At 42.8% G+C, this 26,347-nt stretch overlaps 1 protein-coding gene across 1 annotated transcript in view; it reads left to right on the top strand.

The window, feature by feature from the left end:
* dnai3 (dynein axonemal intermediate chain 3) overlaps positions 1-26,347 on the top strand; it is a 150,158-nt gene that overhangs the window by 62,680 nt on the left and 61,131 nt on the right. Inside the window, exons 10-11 of the mRNA XM_038793427.1 lie at positions 5,281-5,370; positions 6,579-6,668. Coding sequence (XP_038649355.1) covers positions 5,281-5,370; positions 6,579-6,668 — 180 coding nt within the window. The remainder of the gene's footprint in view (positions 1-5,280; positions 5,371-6,578; positions 6,669-26,347) is intronic.

Here is a 26,347-nt window from a genome sequence, read left to right as displayed (position 1 = left end):
TTCAGGCAAGTATGTCACTTTTGTACCAACATTTGGCAGTTGTCCTTTTGGAAAAATGGCCTATTCTAATTCATCAGAAGTATTGCGTTCCTCTTCAAAACACTGTCTATATTAGTTAACTGATCCTCATAGTTCTGCACCATCTGTATACCAGATGACTCTGGTTCCTCATCATGTCTGTCTGGTCATTAGAAAATTTGTAATCTGTACCCATTATCCTTGATGAATGTACCCTAATAGTCTGATTACTATGTTGCAAAATAATTGTTTTGCCATCTATGCCTATGATCTTCCCTGGGCCTGTCCATTCATTACAATTGTCTCTCTCATAGTATACTATGTTTCCTTGCTGAAAAACGGTATTTGATGGCTGTACATTATGCCTTAAAGCTCTGCGAATTCTTTCAGAGACTTCCGCTTCCAAAAAAGCTTTTCTACTGCTATGTAATGAATTTAAGTGCTCAGCAAAGGCAGAGCTGATTGTAGTCCCTTCCTAAGTTGGAGGCTGGTCATCCAAAATGGACAAAATTTTAGGATTTCTACCAAACACTAATTAATAGGGACTATCAATTTGCATTTTTTGCATGTACCACCCATGTTAAGGCTGAATTTAATTTGCAATTTGATCTATCTGCCAAAATTGTCCGGAGCATGTCATCTATTACAGCATGGTTACTTTCACACACACCAGTACTAAATGGGCTTTCTGCAGCCGTATTCATTACTGTGATATTCATGTTTTCACACATATCCCCAAAGTCATCATTAGCAAATTCTCCCCCATTGTCTGGAAGAAATTTTGCTGGTGGGCCCATTCCTGTCCCTATCCTTTTTTCCACGATCCCTTCTATTGGATGGATGAATATTGAAAAGATGTGGGTTGGTATAGGGGGGCAGAGTCCATGTGGGGGCAGATGGAGAGCAATGACAGTAAAGGCACCAGTTTGAGAATATTGGTCACGGCTCCCCTTCTGTTCTCTCGGACGAAATGGTATTCCAATCCTGTGGTGGTGGCCACCCTGAGAATATGAGGGCAGTTTAGGCGATTTTAAGCTGGGTGCCATGTCAGTGTTGGCCCAATTTGTGAACAGCACCATTTTGCGCCTGTGGTTTTGAACTTGTTGTTTGGGGCTTGGAGGGACGAGTGGTTAGAACGGTTCAGTGACTTGCTTGCAGATGGGAAGCTCGCTGGATTTGAGGAGTGACTGGAGAAGTACAAGCTTCCGAGAGTTATTGGTACTATCAAGTTGGATTGGATTTAATTTATTGTCACGTGCACCGAGGTACAATGAAAAGTATTGTTCAGCGTACAGTCCAAACAGAATATTCCATCCATGAAAAAACATACGATACACATCAATACACAATGTAAATACAGAGGCAAAGGCGTCGGTGAGCATACAGAGTGTGGTACTACTCAGTAAAGAAAATGTGTGAATAGATCAGTTCAGCCCATAAGAGGGTCATTTAGGAGTCTGGTAACAGAGAAGTTGTTTTTGAACCTGTTAGTGAATATTCTTAGATTTTTGTATCTCCTGCTCAATGGAAGAGAGAATAATAGGTAGGAGGGGTCTTTGATTATGCTGCCCGCTTTCCCAAGGCAGCGGGAGATGTAGACAGAGTCGATGGATGGTAGGCAGGTTTGTGTGATGGACTGGGTTGTGTTCACGATTCTCTGAAGTTTCTTATGTTCTTGGGCTGAGTAAAAATGAAATGTAAATCGCTTATTGTCACGAGTAGGCTTCAATGAAGTTACTGTGAAAAGCCTCTTGTCGCCACATTCTGGCACCTGGGAGTCTGTTACGGGAATCGAACCGCGCTGCTGGACTGCCTAGGTCTGCTTTCAAAGCCAGTGATTTAGCCCAGTGTGCTGAGTAGTTGCCATACCAGGCTGTGATGCAGCCAGATAGGATGCTTCCCGTGGTGCATCTGTAAAAATTGGTAAGAATCAGTGTGGACATGCCGAATTTCCTTAGTTTCCTGAGGAAGTATAGACGCTGTGGTGCTTTCTTGGTCATAGCGTCGACATCGGTGGACCAGGACAGATTGCTGGTGATGAGCACGCCTAGGAATTTGAAGCTGCTAACCATCTCCGCCTCGGCACCATTGATAGGTGTGTGTTCACAGGGGTGTGTTCGAGACTCCGCTTCCTGAGGTCAATAACCAGCTCCTTAGTTTTGCTGACGTTCAGGGAGAGATTGTTGTCATTACACCATGTCAGTAGGTTTTCTATGTCCCTCCTGTACTCTGATTCATTGTTGTTTGACATCCGACCCACTATGGTCGTGTCATCAGCAAACATATGGATGGAGTTGGAGCCAAATTCTGCCACACAGTACATGGCCTTGTGCGGCCCCGGTATGGAGGACTATCGTGGAGGAGATGTTGTTTACCCTTACTGATTGTGGTCTATGGGTCAGGAAGTCGAGGATCCAATTGCAGAGGGAGGAGCCAAGTCCTAGGTTTTGGAGCTTTGATATGAGCTTGGTTGGGATTATGGTGTTGAAGGCGGAACTGTAGTTAATGAATAGGAGTCTGACGTAGGAGTCCTTCCTTGTCGAGATGCCCAAAGGATGAGTGTTGGGCCAGCGGGACGGTTTCTGTTGTGGACTGGTTTTGGAGGTATGCGGATTGCAGTGGATCAAGGCATTCTGGGAGTATGTAGTTGATGTGTCTCATGACCAACCTCTCGAAGCACTTCATAATGATAGATGTCAGGGCCACTGGAGAGTAGTCGGTGAGGCACGTCGCCTGGTTCTTCTTTGGCACCGGTATGATGGTCTTCTTGAAGCAGGTGGGAACTTTGGTGCGGAGTAGGGACAGGTTGAAGATGTCTGCGAACACACCCACCAGTTTGTCTGAGCGCACAACCAGGGAATCGGTCAGGACCTGTTGCTTTCTGAGGCTAATCTAACTTCATGATGGTGGCAGGGGTGTATCCGAAGCTGCTGAGGCAGTGGACAACGGTTTGATGGTTTTCTGCCCGAACCAAGTACAGGAAATGCATTGTGTTGATCGGGGAGGGGTGCGCTGCTGCCAGAGAGTCTACTCTGCTTTGCTCATTAGCCCATTATGTTGTTTAAGCCTTGCCACTACCGACAAGACTCTGGAACTCTAGCTTAGTCTGGTATTGTCTCTTGGCATCCCTGATGACTTTGCGGAGCTTCAAAACATTATATGCAAGGTGGTCACTTCCCTCCCTTTGGCCCCCATCTCCCTGCCCTCGTTGATGGGCAGAGTTCTCTGAGTGATTCATGTAGGGAAGTTGCTGGAAAATCTCAGCAAGTCTGGCAGCATCTGGAGGGAGAGAAAAGAGCTAACGTTTTGAGTTCGATGACTCTTTGTCAAAGCATCGGACTCATCAGAGTCATCGGACTCGAAACGTTAGCTCTTTTCTCTCCCTACAGATGCTGCCAGACCTGCTGAGATTTTCCAGAATTTTTCCTTTCGTTTCAGATTCCAGCATCCGCAGCAATTTGCTTTTATTTGGAGTTGGTTCATGGATCAGCTGTAATCTCATTTCATGGTGGAACAATTTCGAGGGGCAGATTGGGTCAATCCTGTTCCTGTGTTCCTGTCAACATATTCTATTCATAAGACCATAAGACATAGTGGCAGAAGTTAGGCCATTCAGCCCATCAATTCTGCACTGCCATTCAATGAGGTCATGACTGATCCGATATGATCCTCAACTCCACTTTCCTGCCTTATCCTCATAACCCTCGATTCCCTTATTGATTTGAAAATCAATTTTGCACATACTTAACATCCCAGCCTCTACTGCTCTCCGCGGTAAAGAATTCCACACCTTTGCTACCATCTGAGAGAAGAAACTCCTTGTCATCTCTGTCTTAAATGGGCAACTCCTTACTCTGAGATTATACCCTCTGGCCCTAGACTCTCCTACAATAGGAAACATCCTCTCATCATTCACCCCATCAATCCTCCTGAGAATTCTATAAGACTCAATAAGGTCGCCGCTCATTCTTCTAAACTCCGATGAGCACAGGCCCAATCTCCTCATATCTTGCCATACCCGGGATCGACTTAGTATGGTGTTCTTAGTGTTGTTTATTTCAGGATGGTTGGCGTAGTGCTCACAAAGACCACAGAATAGCTTTTAACTTAACAAAGCTATGATTTTATTTGCAGTACTAAATTAGGATTCAACACTTAGTCCTTAAGGATACACAATTGATCAATAACATCTAACTACACTCATCTACTGCTGATCTCACTACTGGTATAAACTATAATCTAACCTTACTCATACTATCTGGTCTTAAGACCTTCACGAGCTATCTCCTGCAAACACTCCTACCCTAAGGTCTAGCATCACTGTCTTATAGACAGGCTGTTTAGCTCACTGGGCTAAATCGCTGGCTTTGAAAGCAGACCAAGCAGGCCAGCAGGACGGTTTGACTCCCGTAACAGCCTTCCCGAACAAGCGCCGGAATGTGGTGACTAGGGGCTTTTCACAGTAACTTCATTGAAGCCTACTCGTGACAATAAGCGATTTTCTTTCATTTATAGGGGCTGGTTTAGCTCACTGGGCTAAATCGCAGGCTTTTAAAGCAGACCAAGGCAGGCCAGCAGCACGGTTCGATTCCCGTACCAGCCTCCCCGGACAGGCGCCGGAATGTGGTGACTAGAGGCTTTTCACAGTAACTTCATTGAAGCCTACTCGTGACAATAAGCGATTTTCATTTTCATTTTCATTTCATTTCATATAGATGTACCTGTAGCTCCCTCTAATGGCTACTCTCAACACTATATTAACCCTTGTAATGCTGATAATTATTATAATACCACACTTCGTGAACCTTCTCTGTAATGCCTCCAATGCCAGTATATCTTTCCTGAGATTAGGGACCAAAACTGTTCAGAGTATTCCAGGTGTAGTCAAACTAGTGCCTTGTATAGTTTTAGAAGACTTCCCTATTTTTAGATTTAATTCCCTTGTAAATACAGGCCAACATTCCATTTGACTTCCCTATTACCGCTGAACCTGCATGCTAGCGTTTTGTGATTTATGCACAAGGACCCTCCCAAATCCCTCTATTATTGGGAAGCTGCTCCTTAAATGCCTGAACTTTCTTTGTGTTAGTGAATCCTACACTCTCTAATGCTCACTGTCACACCGGATTAAATCTTTGCTAGTTGTAGTTTGTGAGTTAAGTTTAGCGCGAGATGGAAGTGAATGTTGGTCCAGCGATGTGGATGGACATGTTTTTGAAGAGTTCTCATTGTTTGTGTGTCGGTTTTCGATTTGTTTTTCAGATAATGTTGGAGGCTCCGGACGATATTTACTGCTTTCAGTTTTGTCCCACTGATCCAAATATCGTGGCTGGTGGCTGCAAAAATGGCCAGGTACTGAAACACACCTGTGTACATTGCAAAGAGTCTCCAGAACCAGCCCGAATCAGAGAATGCAGTCCACAAAAATAAATCATGCCGTCATTCAAAATAAAGATGACAGAAGTTTCGGGATTTTGTGTAACTATCAAGAAGCCACAATTATCTCCATGTCCCTGACACCCTTTGTTCTACTGCAGGTGGCCACATCTTCATCACCTAGTTCAGTCTTCTTCAAAGCCGGGGGCGCGACCCCCGGGCGGGTGTCGGGAGGGTCGTGGAGCCGTTGTCCGTGGCGCTCCCGATCGCGCAAATCACCGCGCAGCAGCCGGCTTTTCATAACGCCGGCTGCAAGCGGCCGCGAACATGTTTTTTTTTAAAATTTGGCCGCGTTGCGCATGCGCGCCAATAATCGGGCACGTATTTTTTTTAACGGTTGCAGCTTTTTGTTTTACAAGTTCTGTAGTGGTTTTTATTCATTTATTCATTTATTTTATTCGTTTTATTTTTTTTACAAGTTTGGGGGGGGTTTTATTCATTTTTTTCATTTATTTTACACATTTTTATTTTTACAAGTCCGGGGGGGGTTTTATTTGATAAAATTTTACAGGAAAAATTTCAGAACTTTGGACAGATGGAGACTCCATACTTTCCAACACCAGAAGGCTTCACCTTCATCCAACAGGTTCCATTGGAGGAGTGTGTACCAGGGCCAAAGGGACCCAAAACCATTACCTCCATTTTTGTCAGCAGCAAACGAGGTAAGAGAAAATGGTGGGTCGCACAGGTCAGCCGGGTTGGGTCCCAAAGGTTGGCCGATTGGTAAAAATGGGTCCCCGCAAAAAAGTTTGAAGAACACTGACCTAGTTCCCTCCCTACACTTCTCTGCCTCTCTACCTCACCCTCATTTCTTAAGATGCTGCTTCTCTAACCAAGGTTTTAGAACCATAGGATAGAATTCCCACAGTGCAGAAGGAGGCCATTTGGTCCATCAAGTCTCAACTCAACCTCTGAAAGAACACCCTACCTAGGCCCACTTTCCGACCTATCCCTTTAACCCCATGACCCCACCTAACCCACGCACCTTGCTTGACTCAATGCCAAGTTTTATTTGAGAATCACTGAGGGGCAGCACCTAGTGAACGCTTTACTATGTTCAAGACACCATGTAAGTGCATAGGGTTGTTGTTGTTGAAAATTGTTCTATGTATTTCCCCACTCAGGTGGTGCTCTGGGACATTTCAGAGTTCTCGGGGAGATTGCAGGGTAACCTGCCAGCAGCAAAGCCCGACACCGTCAAATCAAATCTGTTGGTGAGTAAGCTGAGAAAGCACAAAGACTGTATGGGAGGAGGGATTGGCCAGTGGTTTTATCACAGCCTGTTCCAGGTGGACAAGCATTGCTCTTTTTAGTTGCATCTCAAATTGACACATATTCCTGAAGTTTCAACCTCCTGCCTCCATTGGCCCACCCCATACTCATGCCATTCAAGTCTGTTTTCTCCCACAACCTCCCACCTCGCCCCACCACATCCTGTGCCACGCTCCATCCCAGCCCCACAGACCCTCACTAAAGGTAATATTCCCCAGATTACTACAACTATCACGTGAAGATAGAAATAGGAGAACAGAGCATTTGAATGCATGCCTAGAGAGAGTGCCGGATGAAGGGCTTTAGATTCTTGGGATATTGGAACCAGCTCCAGGGGAAGTGGAACAAGTTGCATTTGAACAGAGCCAGGATCAATATCCTTGCAGGGTAATTTTGTAGTGTTATTAGGGAGGGTTCAAACCAACCTGGCAGGGATGGGGTACTAGGGCAGCACGGTGGCGCAGTGGGTAGTACTGCAGCCTCACAGCGCTGAAATCCCAGGTTCGATCCCGGCTCTGGGTCACTGCCTTTGTGGAGTTTGCACATTCTCCCCGTGTTTGCGTGGGTTTCGCTCCCACAACCCAAAGATGTACAGGGTAGGTGGATTGGCCACGCTGAATTGCCCCTTAATCGAAAAATTAATTGGTATTCTAAATTTTTTTAAAAAGGGATGAGGGTACTAGGAAATATCAGTGGGAAAAACAAGGTGCACAGAGAATTGGAAGGTACAGGTAACATTCGAGTAGGAAATAGTATGCTGTTAGGTTGGGTCAGAGTAAAGGAAATAAGTTGTAACTTAGGTTACTGTGTATATATGTGAATGTGCCAGTCCACTGCTGGCAGAGATACATGTGAATTTAACGTCCTGGTGGTAATAGAGACCGAGGACAAAAAAGGACAGGACTGGATATTAAAAATTTCTGGTTACAAGGTGTTCAGGAAATATAAGAAAAGAAAGATTGGAGATGGGGTAACAGTAGTGAGAGAGAGAATGTCCCAGAGGGTCAAGGGCAGAATCTATTTGGTTAGAATTAAGAAACAATGCAGGTACCATTAGACCAGGGGTGGGCAAACTACGGCCCGCGGGCCGCATGCGGCCCGCCAAAGATATTTCTGCGGCCCACCAAGTCATTAAAAAAAAAAAAAAAAATTGTTTTAAAAAAAAAATTTTTTTTTTTTTTTTTTAATTTTTTTTAAGGTTAATGGGGGGTTAGGCTGTTGGGTTACTTACTGGTATAGGGTGGATACGTTGACTTGAGTAGGGTGATCATTGCTCGGCACAACGTCGAGGGCCGAAGGGCCTGTTCTGTGCTGTACTGTTCTATATGAGGCGCCCAGAATCATAACCGGGTGAAGTAATTATTTTACTTAATATACTATGCGGCCCTTTGTGAATTGTGAATTTCTGAATGTGGCCCTTGCACGGAAAAGTTTGCCCACCCCTGCATTAGACTGTTACCTGCATTCTACAGGCCACAAACTAGTGGGAAAGATGTAGAGGAACACATTTGCAAAGAAATTACAGAGAGACGCAAAAGCTACAGAGTATGGGGGACTTTAGTGATCCTAGTGTAGACTGGGATAGTACCAGTGTAAAGGGCAGAGGGTGAGAAAAGTGTGTTCGGGAGAATTTACCACACCAAAATGTTCCCAGTCCAACAATAGATTCAAACTGATAGATCTGGTTCTGGGGAATGAGGTATGTCAAGTAGATCAAGTGTTAGCAAAGGGAACATTTAGCAGGCAGTGATGATTATATCATAAGGTTTAATTTGGCTGTGGAAAAGAGTACGGAACAATCTAAAGGAAGAATAATTGATTGTGGGAAAGATCAACTTCAATCGGGTTGGAACAAATCTGGCCCAGGTACATTGGAATGAAAAACTGTCTGGCAAAAAACTCTAAAAGAACAATAGGCTGCCTTCAAAGGGGAGATAGCTTCGGTACAGTCAAGGTAGGTTCGCATGAGTGCAAATCAAATCCAGAGCTCCACATATGACAACAGTGATAGAGAGTAAGATGAAGCAGAAAAAGGGTGCATAGAAACTACATCAGGTCGAAAATACAATTGAGAACGAACCTGAATATAGAAAGTTTCAAGAGAAAAATGAAGTAAGAGAAGAAACGCGAGCGTAAGAAAAGAGACTGGAAGCTACCGTAAAAGGGAAACCAAATGTCTTCCATAGGCATTGAAAAATTAAAAGCAAAGGGCAGCACGGTGGCGCAGTGGTTAGCACTGCTGCCTCCTGCCGCCGAGGTCCCAGGTCCGATCCCAGCTCTGAGTCACTGTCCGTGTGGAGTTTGCATATTCTCCCCGTGTCTGCGTGGGTTTCGCTCCCACAACCCAAAGATGTGCAGGGTGGGTAAATTAGCCATGGTAAATTGCCGCATAATTGGAAAAAATGAATTGGGTACTCTAAATTTATGTTTTAAAAATGGGCAATTGGACTAATTAAAGATCAACAAGAGGATATAAGGATGAAGGCAGCAGGTATGTCAGAGAGGAATACTTTGCATCTGTTTTTATCAAGGATGGAGTTGCTGCACAGGTTATAGTGAACAAGGAGGTAGCTAAGACACTGGAGGGGTTAAACATTGATAAGAAGGTATTAGCAAGGTTGTTTTTACATAAAGTTGGTAAATTACCAGGACTAAGTCAGGTGAATCCAAAGATACAGAAATTGCAGAGACATTGGTCATAATTTTCCAATCCTTCTTAGATAAAGGGTGATGCCAGAAGACTGGAGAATTGAAAATGTTACAACCTTATTGAAGATAAGATACAAAGATAAGCTCAGCAACTACAGGCGGGTCGGTTTAACCTCGGGAGCAAGTAATCCTTTAGGAATGATCATTCAGGACAAAATTAACGATCAATTGGAAAATGTGGGTTAATTATGTAAAGCTAGCACAGGTTTGTAAAGGGCAAATCGTGTTTAACTGATTTGATTGTGCGTTTTGATGAGTTAACACTGAGGGTTGATGAGGGTAACTGGGTTGATGTGCACACTATAGGTTTCACATTCCTGGCCTACCAAGATTCCACGTCAGTGAAGGCAGCTAGTGATCTAAATGCCCGGTTGCCTCTGTAAAACATAAGTGTGAACCCTGGCCCAACATCAGCCCTGCTTCCGTGAAATGAGAGAATTCGTCACCATTGTGGCATACATCTAGGCCATTATTTCCAATTTGGGGCACCACAATTTGGGAAGGGTGTGAAGGCCATCGAGAGGGTGCAGAAAAATGACAAGAATGCTTCCAGGAATGAGGAACGTCAACCATGCGGATCGATTATGGAAGCTGCGATTGTCCTCCTCAGAGAAGAGAGGACAAAGGAAGATTTGATAAAGAAGATTTGAAAAATCATGAGGGGTCTAGATGGAGAGATGGAGAAGATGGGGAGAAAATATTGCCATTGGCAGAAGGCTCAAGAACCAGGTGGAGACCAATTTAAGGTGATTGGCAAAAGAGAAGGTTTTTACGCAGGGAGGGTCTGAATCTGGAATGCCCGGCCTGACAGTGTGGTGGAGGCAGATTCAACTTCTAAAGGCATTTAGATCGTTATCTGAAGCGAAAAAATTTAAAGGGCTCTGGGGAAAAGGCGGGGTAGTGGGACTGGGTGAGTCGCTCTTCCGGAGAACTGGCACAGGCAAGCCAGGAGGAATATCTTCCTTCTGTGCTGCAGCATTCTGTGACGGCATGATTCTATGATTACTTATGCCTCCAATGCTGCTATACCATCGAACAGCACAGTAGCACAGTGGGAAGCACTGTTGCTTCACAGCTCCAGGGTCCCAGGTTCGATTCCCGGCTCGGGTCACTGCCTGTGCGGAGTCTGCACGTTCTCCCCGTGTCTGCGTGGGTTTCCTCCGGGTGCCCTGGTTTCCTCCCACAAGTCCAGAAAGACGTGCTTGTTAGGTGAATTGGACATTCTGAATTCTCCCTCAGTGTACCCGAACAGGTGCTGGAAAGTGGCAACTAGGGGCTTTTCACAGTAACTTCATTGCAGTGTTAATGTAAGCCTACTTGTGACAATAAAGATTATTATTATTATTATTATTTTACCCTATTCCCTAAAATCGGGGACCGGATAGACACTTCATGACTTGCGATTGGATGATTCTGAGCAGCCATTTTTTTTTTCTCCCATGCGGCCAACAGATTTTATAATTAATAAATAAAATAAATGTTTTCAAATGCTAAGGTCTGGATTTTACCGCTTTGCCCACTGGAATATTATGGTCCCCCCAATGTAAACGACAATTTAAACGACCTGTCACATCAGCTGGTGGTGGGGGGGGGGGGAGGTGACGTGCCGTGGGTCAAATCCCGGCCTACATTTTCTTTTCACACCGCTTTGATTTTCTCCCAGAGTTTTTCTGGCAGTAGTTTTCTGAGACGCAGTTTATGTAAAAGCAGTTCGTGCCAACGGCTTCAGAATGAAATATCACTTCTGGATATGAAATACTCTGAAAAAATGTCCATTAAAGTTAAGAAACAGATGCTGCCCTCTCTCAAAAGGACAAGAGAATCATGTGCCTTAAATCGTTAATCTTGGCGATTGTGTAAACCAACTAAAAAGGAACCACAAGATTTTTGTGCAGGAGGCCTCTTTGTTTATTGATCTTTACTGGAAACGACAGCTGGGTGCAGCGTGGAAATGGTTTGGGATTGTTTGCTCAGTTCACATCGTTCCATAGATTCCCATCTGTGCAGCAGTCCCACTTAAACTGGAAATAATCCCCTTTACCGATCAGCAAACTCAAGGCGACAGCCAAGCACAGGATCGATAAAAGTTAACAGAAAGGAAGCAGTCTACTGTGCATTTCCTCTCACTTTGTTGAGGGATCTGGCAGCCATCTCCTCTCTCTCTTTCTGTCTCTCTCTCTCTCTCTATCCCAAACACCATCTACACTCTCTGGAACTCAGCTCCTTATCTGTCCAACTTGCTATGCTGTCTCCTCAACTTCAGAACTCCCCGTAAAATGTTTTTTGTCTTATTCACCGCGGGATATGGGCGTTACTGGCAAGGTCAGAATTTATTTCCCGTCCTTAATTGCCCTTAAGAAGGTGGTGGTGAGCTGCCTTCTCACAACTGAGTGGCTTGTTTGGATCATTTCAGGGGTAGTTAAGGGTCAACCACATTGCCCAGCATCCAGAATCGCATGTAGGCCGGACCAGGTAAGGATGGCAGATTTTCTTCTCTAAAGGCTTTTGACGGCAGTGAGGGAACCATCAATTCACCAGACACATGTTTCCGATATGAATCAAGGCTTTAATCAACTTACTTCAGAGCCAGCCTGTTACCCGTTGATGAACTTAGTGAACTCAGGCTGACTCTGGACAAGGGTATTTATACAGCAGCACTAGGGGGAGGAGTCGTGGGCGGAGCCAAGGGTGGAGCCCAGTACAAGTTCCCGAGTACTCCCAGAGCTACTCCCCCTAGTGGTTGGATAACGCTACCGCGCTTACAAAGACAGTGTGAATTATCATATCATATATATTACATTCACAGGCAGTTAATAAGACGATTATTTAATAGTCACCATTATTGGAACTAGCTTTATTTATATCACTGAATTTAAATTTCTCAGCTTCAATGGTGAGATTTGAAAATGTGTCGAGATTATTGGGTCAGCCCTCAGGATTACCAGCCACCAACATAACCACTGTTCTATCGAGCCCCGATATGACCATCGCTTTCAGCCACCTGGTCTGGTTGTTCTCTGAACTCTTTGATGGCATTGAACTTTTCACCCTCATGAAGATGATTGTTGGCACGTTTCACCCCACTGTTGTTGATATTGTCCTTCATGTGGTTAGAGATAGAATCTGCTGCTTGTTCTATCACTTCCAATATACAATATTCACTGGATGTGTCATTCCTCAACACTAGGCTCCACCTAACTATTCACCTTTGTAGCCTGAGAGCTGGATCACAAGAACCTTCCGTAAACCAGAGAAATTGGGTGGCATAATGAAATTTAATTGGTTCCTTTTTTTGTTCCTTGAAGTATTTAAAAGCGATAACTGGCGGTTTGACTAACCCAGCCGAAAATGGGATTTACACCAAAATTAAGCATATTTTATAAATGTGTTTACTCCTCAACCTTTGACTGATCTGATTTAAATTCACAGAATTTTTAAAAAAAACGCAAATGAACCATTTAATAGTCTCATAGTGCACACCAGTCAGTTCCTTAATAAATTAAATGATTTTGACGTGTATTCAAGCCTGTCAAATATTTTCCTGTGCGCCTCAAGTAACGAAAGCAATTCAAAGATTCTTCCTCAACTAGTCCCAGTCCAGTGGGCAGCATCTCAGAACTTTGGCATGGGGGAGACGGCGTGGGGGGTGGGGGGGGGGGGGGGGGGGGGGGGGGCGGTGGAGGCGGTGGAGAGGAGAAGAGGCGCGGTCAGATTTTTGGGATCTATCCTGGGGATTGATCCTGAAATAGCGGAAAAGATCACAGTAAACCTGAGCGCGAGTGTTTTTAGGTCTGACTCATTTGCGTTTCAAACTGCCCATTCAATGAGAGTACACTGATATTACTGGTGGAAATAAGCAGGTTCAGAGGAGATTTACTAGGATGTTGCCTGGTATGGAGGGAAGGTCTTACGAGGAAAGGCTCAGGGACTTGAGGTTGTTTTCGTTAGAGATGAGATGGCTGAGAGGTGACTTAATAGAGACATATAAGATAGTCAGAGGGTTAGATAGGGTGGACAGTGAGAGTCTCTTTCCTCGAATGGTGATGACCAACACGAGGGGACAGAGCTTTAAATTGAGGGGTGGTAGATATAGGATAGATGTCAGAGGCAGTTTCTTTACTCAGAGAGTAGTAGGGGTGTGGAACGCCCTGCCTGCAACAGTAGTAGACTCGCCAAATTTAAGGGCATTTAAGTGGTCACTGAATAGACATATGGATGAAAATGGAATAGTGTAGGTCAGATAGGCTTCAGATGGTTTCACAGGTCGGCGCAACATCGAGGGCCGAAGGGCCCGTACTGCGCTGTAATGTCCTATGTTCTATGAACTTTTCGCCTTCATTGATGCACATCATTTTGCCCAGTCTTTTTGAATTTTGGACTCAATTGCATGTCTTAACCCACACCAAATCTCCTTCCCCTTTCGCCCCTGTGCTCGTTGACCTGCATTGCCTCAGGGTCAAGCAACGCATTCTTTAAAAATTCTCGTCCTTGTGCAGAAATCCCTGCATGGCCTAACCCCCGAAAGATGTGCAGGTTAGGTCGATTGGCTATGCTAAATTGCCCTTAGTGTCCAAAAAAGAAAGGTTAGATGGGGTTACAGAGACAGGGTGGAGGTGTGGGGATCGGATGGAGGTGTGGGCTTGGGTAGGGTGCTCTTTCCAAGGGCCCTGTGCAGACTCGATGGGCCAAATGGCCTCCTTCTGCATTGTAAATTCTATGAAATCCTCTGAGTTATTTGCGCACCTCTAATTCTGGCCACTTGTACATTCCCAATTTTAATTGCTCCCCCATTGGTGCTGTCATAGGGGGAGGCAGTGGCACAATGGTATTGTCACTGGACTAGTAATCCTGAGACCAAGGGCAGTGCTTTGGGGATCCAGGTTCAAATCTCGGGCAGCACAGTAGCATGGTGGTTAGCATAAATGCTTCACAGCTCCAGGGTCCCAGGTTCAGTTCCCGGCTTGGGTCACTGTCTGTGCGGAGTCTGCACGTCCTCCCCGTGTGTGCGTGGGTTTCCTCCGGGTGCTCCGGTTTCCTCCCACAGTCCAAAGATGTGCGGGTTAGGTGGATTGGCCATGCTAAATTGCCCGTAGTGTCCTAAAAAGTAAGGTTGGGGAGGGGGGGGGGGGGGGGGGGGTTACGGGTATAGGGTGGATACGTGGGTTTGAGTAGGGTGATCATGGCTCGGCACAACATTGAGGGCCGAAGGGCCTGTTCTGTGCTGTACTGTTCTATGTTCTATGTCCGTTGAGTCTGGACCCACCCTCTGGAATTCCACTACACCTCTCCACATCTCTCTACTTCACTTACCTCCTTTAAGGCACTCCTTAGAACATACCCCTTTAAACAAGCTTTTGGTCTTTGGACCGAATAACCCCTTTTGTGACTTGGTGCCATACTTTGGGCGCAATTCTCCAGCCTCGTTACGCTCTCACTCAAGCTTAAGGAGGCCGGTGAATAGCGGGAGAGGCCAAAACGAGATCTGGGTCAGGCGGCAAACCGTCTGCGATGCAACCGGCCCGTTCCCAAAAGCAAAATCAGGATCTCGGCGTAGCGCAGCAAGAAACCAATTATTGCCACTTAAGCCCCATTTCCATACAATTAATGAGAGCCACCCCATATCCAACAGCCTCCCGTCATTCAGCAGCCTCCCCAGCGAGTGCTCACACTGCAGCTAATTAGAACTCCTTTTGACAAACGTGAACCTGGCGGAAGGGCTTCTGTGGGGAGCCGGGGAAGTGGGTCGCCATCTTTGCTCACAGGCAGCGAGCCCGTATGGGAATCTTTCCGATGCTCACAGCGATTCTGTTGGAGTTTGGGAAAGTCCGAATGATGAAAAGATAATGACAGGAACAGGAGTCTGACCCAGACAGCACCAAATTAAATATTCCCATTTGGAAGAATGGAATTGCTTAGAGGGAGCACAACAAAGGTTCACCAGACAGATTCCTGGGATAGCAGGATTGTCGGTGTGAGGAGAGAATGGGTCGACTGGGCCCGAATATAGGGAAATTTAGGAGAATGAGAGGGGGATCTGATTGAAACACATAAAATTCTGAAGCTTTAATATACTAGATGTTAGCCCTGCGGTCGATTGCAGTAGAAGGACGACAACCGGGAGTACTGGGTATTTATACCCCGCCCTGGAGGCGGGGTTAACTCAGCCTCTCGACCAATCGGGGAGCCGTCACATGACTGGTCTCAACCAACCGGTCGAGAGGCACATGACCGACCAGGGCCAATGGTAACCGGTGTTCTGCACCAATGGCAGGCAGCTATGCTAATCATACCACCACACTGAATACAGAGTTAAAGGCAGGATTCTTGGAAGTGTGGAGGAACAGAGGGATCTTGGGGTCCACATACATAGACCCCTCAAAGTTGCCACCCAGGTTGATAGGGTTGTTAAGAAGGCATATGGTGTGTTGGCTTTCATTAACAGAGGGACTGAGTTTAAGAGCCATGACGTTTTGCTGCAGCTTTATAAAACCCTGGTTAGACCACACTTGGAATATTGTGTCCAGTTCTGTTCGTCTCATTTTAGGGAGGATCTGGATGCTTTGGAGAGGGTACAGAGGGGATTTACCAGGATGCTGCCTGGACTGGAGGGCATGACTTATGAAGAAAGGTTGAGGGAGCTAGAGCTTTTCTCACTAGAGCGAAGAAGGCAGAGAAGTGACTTGATAAAGGTGTACAAGGTGATGAGAGGCATGGATACTTTTCCCCAGGGTGGAAATGGCTGTCACGAGGGCACATAATTTTAAGCTAATTAGAGGATGGTATAGGGTAGATGTCAGAGGTAGGTTCTTTACCCAGAGAGTGGTGGGTGTGTGGAATGCACTGCCAGCAGAGGTGGTGGAGTCAGAGTCATTCGGCACATTTAAGCTACTCTTAGACAAGCACATGGACAGCAGTAAATTGAAGGGGTGTAGGTTAGGTTGAACATCGTGGGTTGAAGGGACAGTTCTGTGCTGTACTATTCTAAGTGCTAAACCTCTTCAGTCAGAGGATGGCGAACCTGCAGAACTCTACCACAGAAGGCTGTGGAGGCCAAGATTTCTAGATGCTAAAGATGTCAAGGGGTATGGGGAAAGCGTGGATCTGGTGTTGGGATAAAAGGTCAGCCAGGACAACATGCCATTTGCCTTCCTAATCACTTGCTGTACCTGCATACAAACGTTTTCCTGATTACATATCAGGACAACCAGACCCCTCTGTGACTTAAGAGTTCTGCAATCTCTCTCCGTTTAAGTAATTATTATCGATAAATAATTATAGACAAAGAGACTGCTCAAGTGGTTAGCATAAATGCTTCACAGCTCCAGGGTCACAGGTTCGATTCCCGGCTGGGTCACTGTCTGTGTGGAGTCTGCACGTCCTCCCCCTGTGTGCGTGGGTTTCCTCCGGGTGCTCCGGTTTCCTCCCACAGTCCAAAGATGTGCGGGTTAGGTGGATTGGCCATGCTAAATTGCTCGTAGTGTCCTAATAAAAGTAAGGTTAAGGGGGGGGGGGGTTGTTGGGTTACGGGTATAGGGTGGATACGTGGGTTTGAGTAGGGTGATCATGGCTCGGCACAACATTGAGGGCCGAAGGGCCTGTTCTGTGCTGTACTGTTCAATGTTCTATAAGTTAAACAGCATCCCATACACATTAGATTTCAATATACCTGAGCAATGCAGAAAGCAGACTGTGAATCTTTAAATGGATTAACTGGATATGTATAAATAGTATCCTTTGAGTGATTTCAGTTTTAATTGAAGTTTTCATACAGACTTTCCCACATTTATTAGAAAGATTTGACATGCCAAGTACTTTGAACCACTCAAATCTGTCTGACTCAGGGGAATGTATTGTCAGCACAGGTATTAGCTTCCCAGTTTTCTTAATGCCCTCAGGTCACAGTTAATTCTACCCTTCATGTCTTACTTGATTAAGTTCAACCTATTACACTATTACCTCACACAGTTATGGTACAATGATAGCTAACACAGTTATAGTGCAACGATAGCTCACACAGTTATAGTACAGTGATAGCTCACACAGTTATAGTACAGTGATAGCTCACACAGTTATAGTACAGTGATAGCTCACACAGTTATAGTACAGTGATAGCTCACACAGTTATAGTACAGTGATAACACACAGTTATAGTACAGTGATAGCTCACACAGTTATAGTACAGTGATAACTCACACAGTTATAGTACAGTGATAGCTCACACAGTTATAGTACAGTGATAACACACAGTTATAGTACAGTGATAACTCACACAGTTATAGTACTGTGATAGCTCACACAGTTATAGTACAGTGATAGCTCACACAGTTATAGTACAGTGATAGCTCACACAGTTATAGTACAGTGATATCACACAGTTATAGTACAGTGATAGCTCACACAGTTATAGTACAGTGATAGCTCACACAGTTATAGTACAGTGATAGCTCACACAGTTATAGTACAGTGATAGCTCACACAGTTATAGTACAGTGATAGCTCACACAGTTATAGTACAGTGATAGCTCACAGTTATAGTACAGTGATAGCTCAAACAGTTATAGTACAGTGATAGCTCACACAGTTATAGTACAGTGATAACACACAGTTATAGTACAGTGATAGCTCACACAGTTATAGTACAGTGATAACACACAGTTATAGTACAGTGATAGCTCACACAGTTATAGTACAGTGATAGCTCACACAGTTATAGTACAGTGATAGCTCACACAGTTATATTACAGTGATAACTCACACAGTTATAGTACAGTGATAGCTCACACAGTTATAGTACAGTGATAACACACAGTTATAGTACAGTGATAGCTCACACAGTTATAGTACAGTGATAACTCACACAGTTATAGTACAGTGATAACACACAGTTATAGTACAGTGATAGCTCACACAGTTATAGTACTGTGATAACACACAGTTGTAGTACAGTGATAGCTCACACAGTTATAGTACAGTGTTAACACACAGTTATAGTACTGTGATAGCTCACAGTTATAGTACAGTGATAGCTCACACAGTTATAGTACAGTGATAGCTCACAGTTATAGTACAGTGATAGCTCACAGTTATAGTACAGTGATAGCTCACAGTTATAGTACAGTGATAACTCACACAGTTATAGTACAGTGATAGCTCACACAGTTATAGTACAGTGATAGCTCACACAGTTATAGTACAGTGATAACTCACACAGTTATTGTACAGTGATAGCTCACACAGTTATAGTACTGTGATAGCTCACAGTTATAGTACAGTGATAACTCACACAGTTATAGTACAGTGATAGCTCACGCAGTTATAGTACTGTGATAGCGCACAGTTATAGTACAGTGATAACTCACACAGTTATAGTACAGTGATAGCTCACACAGTTATAGTACAGTGATAGCTCACAGTTATAGTACAGTGATAGCTCACACAGTTATAGTACAGTGATAGCTCACACAGTTATAGTACAGTGATAGCTCACACAGTTATAGTACAGTGATAGCTCACACAGTTATAGTACAGTGATAGCTCACACAGTTATAGTACAGTGATAGCTCACACAGTTATAGTACAGTGATAGCTCACACAGTTATAGTACAGTGATAACACACAGTTATAGTACAGTGATAACACACAGTTATAGTACAGTGATAGCTCACACAGTTATAGTACAGTGATAGCTCACACAGTTATAGTACAGTGATAACACACAGTTATAGTACAGTGATAGCTCACACAGTTATAGTACAGTGATAGCTCACACAGTTATAGTACAGTGATAGCTCACACAGTTATAGTACAGTGATAGCTCACACAGTTATAGTACAGTGATAACTCACACAGTTATAGTACTGTGATAGCTCACAGTTATAATACAGTGATAGCTCACACAGTTATAGTACAGTGATAGCTCACACAGTTATAGTACAGTGATAACTCACACAGTTATAGTACAGTGATAGCTCACACAGTTATAGTACAGTGATAACTCACACAGTTATAGTACTGTGATAGCTCACAGTTATAATACAGTGATAGCTCACACAGTTATAGTACAGTGATAACTCACACAGTTATAGTACTGTGATAGCTCACAGTTATAATACAGTGATAGCTCACACAGTTATAGTACAGTGATAGCTCACACAGTTGCAGTACAGTGATAACTCACACAGTTATAGTGCAGTGATAGCTCACACAGTTATAGTGCAGTGATAGCTCACACAGTTATAGTGCAGTGATAGCTCACACAGTTATAGTGCAGTGATAGCTCACACAGTTATAGTGCAGTGATAGCTCACACAGTTATAGTACAGTGATAACTCACACAGTTATAGTACAGTGATAACTCACACAGTTATAGTACAGTGATAACACACAGTTATAGTACTGTGATAGCTCACACAGTTATAGTACAGTGATAGCTCACACAGTTATAGTACAGTGATAGCTCACACAGTTATAGTACAGTGATAACACACAGTTATAGTACAGTGATAGCTCACACAGTTATAGTACAGTGATAACTCACACAGTTATAGTACAGTGATAGCTCACACAGTTATAGTACAGTGATAGCTCACACAGTTATAGTACAGTGATAGCTCACACAGTTATAGTACAGTGATAGCTCACACAGTTATAGCACAGTGATAGCTCACACAGTTATAGTACAGTGATAGCTCACACAGTTATAGTACAGTGATAGCTCACACAGTTATAGTACAGTGATAACTCACACAGTTATAGTACAGTGATAGCTCACACAGTTATAGTACAGTGATAACTCACACAGTTATAGTACAGTGATAACTCACACAGTTATAGTACAGTGATAACTCACACAGTTATAGTACAGTGATAACTCACACAGTTATAGTACAGTGATAACTCACACAGTTATAGTACAGTGATAACTCACACAGTTATAGTACAGTGATAACTCACACAGTTATAGTACAGTGATAGCTCACACAGTTATAGTACAGTGATAACTCACACAGTTATAGTACAGTGATAACTCACACAGTTATAGTACAGTGATAACTCACACAGTTATAGTACAGTGATAACTCACACAGTTATAGTACAGTGATAACTCACACAGTTATAGTACAGTGATAACTCACACAGTTATAGTACAGTGATAACTCACACAGTTATAGTACAGTGATAACTCACACAGTTATAGTACAGTGATAACTCACACAGTTATAGTACAGTGATAACTCACACAGTTATAGTACAGTGATAGCTCACACAGTTATAGTACAGTGATAACTCACACAGTTATAGTACAGTGATAACTCACACAGTTATAGTACAGTGATAACACACAGTTATAGTACAGTGATAACACACACAGTTATAGTACAGTGATAACACACAGTTATAGTACAGTGATAGCTCACACAGTTATAGTACAGTGATAGCTCACACAGTTATAGTACAATGATAGCTCACACAGTTATAGTACAGTGATAACACACAGTTATAGTACAGTGATAGCTCACACAGTTATAGTACAGTGATAACTCACACAGTTATAGTACAGTGATAGCTCACACAGTTATAGAACAGTGATAACTCACACAGTTATAGTACAGTGATAGCTCACACAATTATAGTACAGTGATAGCTCACACAGTTATAGTACTGTGATAACACACAGTTATAGTACAGTGATAACACACAGTTATAGTACAGTGATAACTCACACAGTTATAGTACAGTGATAACACACAGTTATAGTACAGTGATAACACACAGTTATAGTACAGTGATAACTCACACAGTTATAGTACAGTGATAACTCACACAGTTATAGTACAGTGATAACTCACACAGTTATAGTACAGTGATAGCTCACACAGTTATAGTACAGTGATAACTCACAGTTATAGTACAGTGATAGCTCACACAGTTATAGTACAGTGATAGCTCACACAGTTATAGTACAGTGATAACTCACAGTTATAGTACAGTGATAGCTCACACAGTTATAGTACAGTGATAACTCACAGTTATAGTACAGTGATAGCTCACACAGTTATAGTACAGTGATAGCTCACACAGTTATAGTACAGTGATAACTCACACAGTTATAGTACAGTGATAGCTCACACAGTTATAGTACAGTGATAACTCACACAGTTATAGTACAGTGATAGCTCACAGTTATAGTACAGTGATAGCTCACACAGTTATAGTACAGTGATAGCTCACACAGTTATAGTACAGTGATAGCTCACACAGTTATAGTACAGTGATAACACACACAGTTATAGTACAGTGATAGCTCACACAGTTATAGTACAGTGATAGCTCACACAGTTATAGTACAGTGATAGCTCACACAGTGATAACTCACACAGTTATAGTACAGTGATAGCTCACACAGTTATAGTACAGTGATAACTCACACAGTTATAGTACAGTGATAGCTCACACAGTTATAGCACAGTGATAACTCACACAGTTATAGTACAGTGATAACTCACACAGTTATAGTACAGTGATAGCTCACACAGTGATAACTCACACAGTTATAGTACAGTGATAACTCACACAGTTATAGTACAGTGATAGCTCACACAGTTATAGTACAGTGATAGCTCACACAGTTATAGTACAGTGATAGCTCACACAGTTATAGTACAGTGATAACTCACACAGTTATAGTACAGTGATAGCTCACACAGTGATAACTCACACAGTTATAGTACAGTGATAGCTCACACAGTTATAGTACAGAGATAGCTCACACAGTTATAGTACAGTGATAGCTCACACAGTTATAGTACAGTGATAACTCACAGTTATAGTACAGTGATAGCTCACACAGTTATAGTACAGTGATAGCTCACACAGTTATAGTGCAGTGATAGCTCACACAGTTATAGTACAGTGATAGCTCACACAGTTATAGTACAGTGATAGCTCACACAGTTATAGTACAGTGATAACTCACAGTTATAGTACAGTGATAGCTCACACAGTTATAGTACAGTGATAGCTCACACAGTTATAGTACAGTGATAGCTCACACAGTTATAGTACAGTGATAGCTCACACAGTTATAGTACAGTGATAGCTCACACAGTTATAGTACAGTGATAGCTCACACAGTTATAGTACAGTGATAGCTCACACAGTTATAGTACAGTGATAGCTCACACAGTTATAGTACAGTGATAACTCACACAGTTTTAGTACAGTGATAGCTCACACAGTTATAGTACAGTGATAGCTCACACAGTTATAGTACAGTGATAACTCACACAGTTATAGTACAGTGATATCTCACACAGTTATAGTACAGTGATAACTCACACAGTTATAGTACAATGATAACACACAGTTATAGTACTGTGATAGCTTGCACAGTTATAGTAGAGTAATAACTCACACAGTTATAGTACTGTGATAGCTCACACAGTTATAGTACAGTGATAGCTCACACAGTTATAGTACAGTGATAGCTCACACAGTTATAGTACAGTGATAACTCACACAGTTATAGTACAGTGATAGCTCACACAGTTATAGTACAGTGATAACTCACACAGTTATAGTACTGTGATAGCTCACACAGTTATAGTACAGTGATAACTCACACAGTTATAGTACAGTGATACCTCACACAGTTATAGTACTGTGATAGCTCACAGTTATAGTACAGTGATAGCTCACACAGTTATAGTACAGTGATAGCTCACACAGTTATAGTACAGTGATAGCTCACACAGTTATAGTACAGTGATAGCTCACACAGTTATAGTACAGTGATAACTCACACAGTTATAGTACAGTGATAGCTCACACAGTTATAGTACAGTGATAACTCACACAGTTATAGTACAGTGATAGCTCACACAGTTATAGTACAGTGATAACACACAGTTATAGTACAGTGATAACACACAGTTATAGTACAGTGATAGCTCACACAGTTATAGTACAGTGATAGCTCACACAGTTATAGTACAGTGATAACACACAGTTATAGTACTGTGATAGCTCACACAGTTATAGTACAGTGATAGCTCACAGTTATAGTACAGTGATAGCTCACACAGTTATAGTACAGTGATAACTCACACAGTTATAGTACAGTGATAACTCACACAGTTATAGTACAGTGATAACACACAGTTATAGTACAGTGATTGCTCACACAGTTATAGTACAGTGATAGCTCACACAGTTATAGTACAGTGATAGCTCACACAGTTATAGTACAGTGATAGCTGACACAGTTATAGTACAGTGATAGCTCACACAGTTATAGTCCAGTGATAGCTCACACAGTTATAGTACAGTGATAACACACAGTTATAGTACAGTGATAGCTCACACAGTTATAGTACAGTGATAGCTGACACAGTTATAGTACAGTGATAGCTGACACAGTTATAGTACAGTGATAGCTCACACAGTTATAGTCCAGTGATAGCTCACACAGTTATAGTACAGTGATAGCTCACACAGTTATAGTACAGTGATAGCTCACACAGTTATAGTACAGTGATAACTCACACAGTTATAGTACAGTGATAGCTCACACAGTTATCGTACAGTGATAACACACAGTTATAGTAGGGTAGGGGCAGCAGGGTAGCATGGTGGTTAGCATCAATGCTTCACAGCTCCAGGGTCCCAGGTTCGATTCCCGGCTGGGTCGCTGTCTGTGCGGAGTCTGCACGTCCTCCCCCTGTGTGCGTGGGTTTCCTCCGGGTGCTCCGGTTTCCTCCCACAGTCCAAAGATGTGCGGGTTAGGTGGATTGGCCATGCTAAATTGCCCGAAGTGTCCTAAAAAGTAAGGTTAAGGGGGGGTTGTTGGGTTATGGGTACAGGGTGGATACGTGGGTTTGAGTAGGGTGATCATGGCTCGGCACAACATCGAGGGCCGAAGGGCCTGTTCTGTGCTGTACTGTTCTAAGATAGTACTGTGATAGCTCACACAGTTATAGTACAGTGATAGCTCACACAGTTATAGTACAGTGATAACACACAGTTATAGTACAGTGTTAACACACAGTTATAGTACAGTGATAGCTCACACAGTTATAGTACAGTGATAGCTCACACAGTTATAGTACAGTGATAACACACAGTTATAGTACAGTGTTAACACACAGTTATAGTACAGTGATAGCTCACAGTTATAGTACAGTGATAACACACAGTTATAGTACAGTGATAGCTCACACAGTTATAGTACAGTGATAGCTCACACAGTTATAGTACAGTGATAGCTCACACAGTTATAGTACAGTGATAGCTCACACAGTTATAGTACAGTGATAGCTCACACAGTTATAGTACAGTGATAGCTCACACAGTTATAGTACAGTGATAGCTCACACAGTTATAGTACAGTGATAGCTCACACAGTTATAGTACAGTGATAGCTCTCACAGTTATAGTACAGTGATAGCTCACACAGTTATAGTACAGTGATAACACACACAGTTATAGTACAGTGATAACACACAGTTATAGTACAGTGATAGCTCACACAGTTATAGTACAGTGATAACACACACAGTTATAGTACAGTGATAACACACAGTTATAGTACAGTGATAGCTCACACAGTTATAGTACAGTGATAACACACACAGTTATAGTACAGTGATAACACACAGTTATAGTACAGTGATAACACACAGTTATAGTACAGTGATAGCTCACACAGTTATAGTACAGTGATAGCTCACACAGTTATAGTACAGTGATAGCTCACACAGTTATAGTACAGTGATAACTCACACAGTTATAGTACAGTGATAGCTCACACAGTTATAGTACAGTGATAACTCACACAGTTATAGTACAGTGATAGCTCACACAGTTATAGTACAGTGATAACTCACACAGTTATAGTACAGTGATAGCTCACAGTTATAGTACAGTGATAACACACAGTTATAGTACAGTGATAGCTCACACAGTTATAGTACAGTGATAGCTCACACAGTTATAGTACAGTGATAGCTCACACAGTTATAGTACAGTGATAGCTCACACAGTTATAGTACAGTGATAGCTCACACAGTTATAGTACTGTGATAGCTCACACAGTTATAGTACAGTGATAACTCACACAGTTATAGTACTGTGATAGCTCACAGTTATAATACAGTGATAGCTCACACAGTTATAGTACAGTGATAACTCACACAGTTATAGTACAGTGATAGCTCACACAGTTATAGTACAGTGATAGCTCACACAGTTATAGTACAGTGATAGCTCACACAGTTATAGTACAGTGATAACTCACACAGTTATAGTACAGTGATAACTCACACAGTTATAGTACAGTGATAGCTCACACAGTTATAGTACAGTGATACTCACACAGTTATAGTACAGTGAAACACAGTTATAGTACAGTGATAGCTCACACAGTTATAGTACAGTGATAAGCTCACACAGTTATAGTACAGTGATACACACAGTTATAGTACAGTGATAGCTCACACAGTTATAGTACAGTGATACTCACACAGTTATAGTACAGAAACTCACACAGTTATAGTACAGTGATAACTCACACAGTTATAGTACAGTGATAACACACAGTTATAGTACAGTGATAGCTCACACAGTTATAGTACAGTGATAGCCACACAGTTATAGTACAGTGATAACACCAGTTATAGTACAGTGATAGCTCACACAGTTATAGTACAGTGATAACCCACAGTTATAGTACAGTGATAAGCTCACACAGTTATAGTACAGTGATAACTCACACAGTTATAGTACAGTGATAACACACAGTTATAGTACAGTGATAGCTCACACAGTTATAGTACAGTGATAACACACAGTTATAGTACAGTGATAGCGCACACAGTTATAGTACAATGATAGCTCACACAGTTATAGTACAGTG

Source organism: Scyliorhinus canicula, chromosome 4 (genome assembly GCF_902713615.1).
Source record: "Scyliorhinus canicula chromosome 4, sScyCan1.1, whole genome shotgun sequence".
Taxonomy (NCBI): Eukaryota; Metazoa; Chordata; class Chondrichthyes; order Carcharhiniformes; family Scyliorhinidae; genus Scyliorhinus; species Scyliorhinus canicula.
The sequence above is the reverse complement of the archived record's forward strand: the minus strand, read 5'-3'. Positions and strand labels throughout refer to the sequence as shown.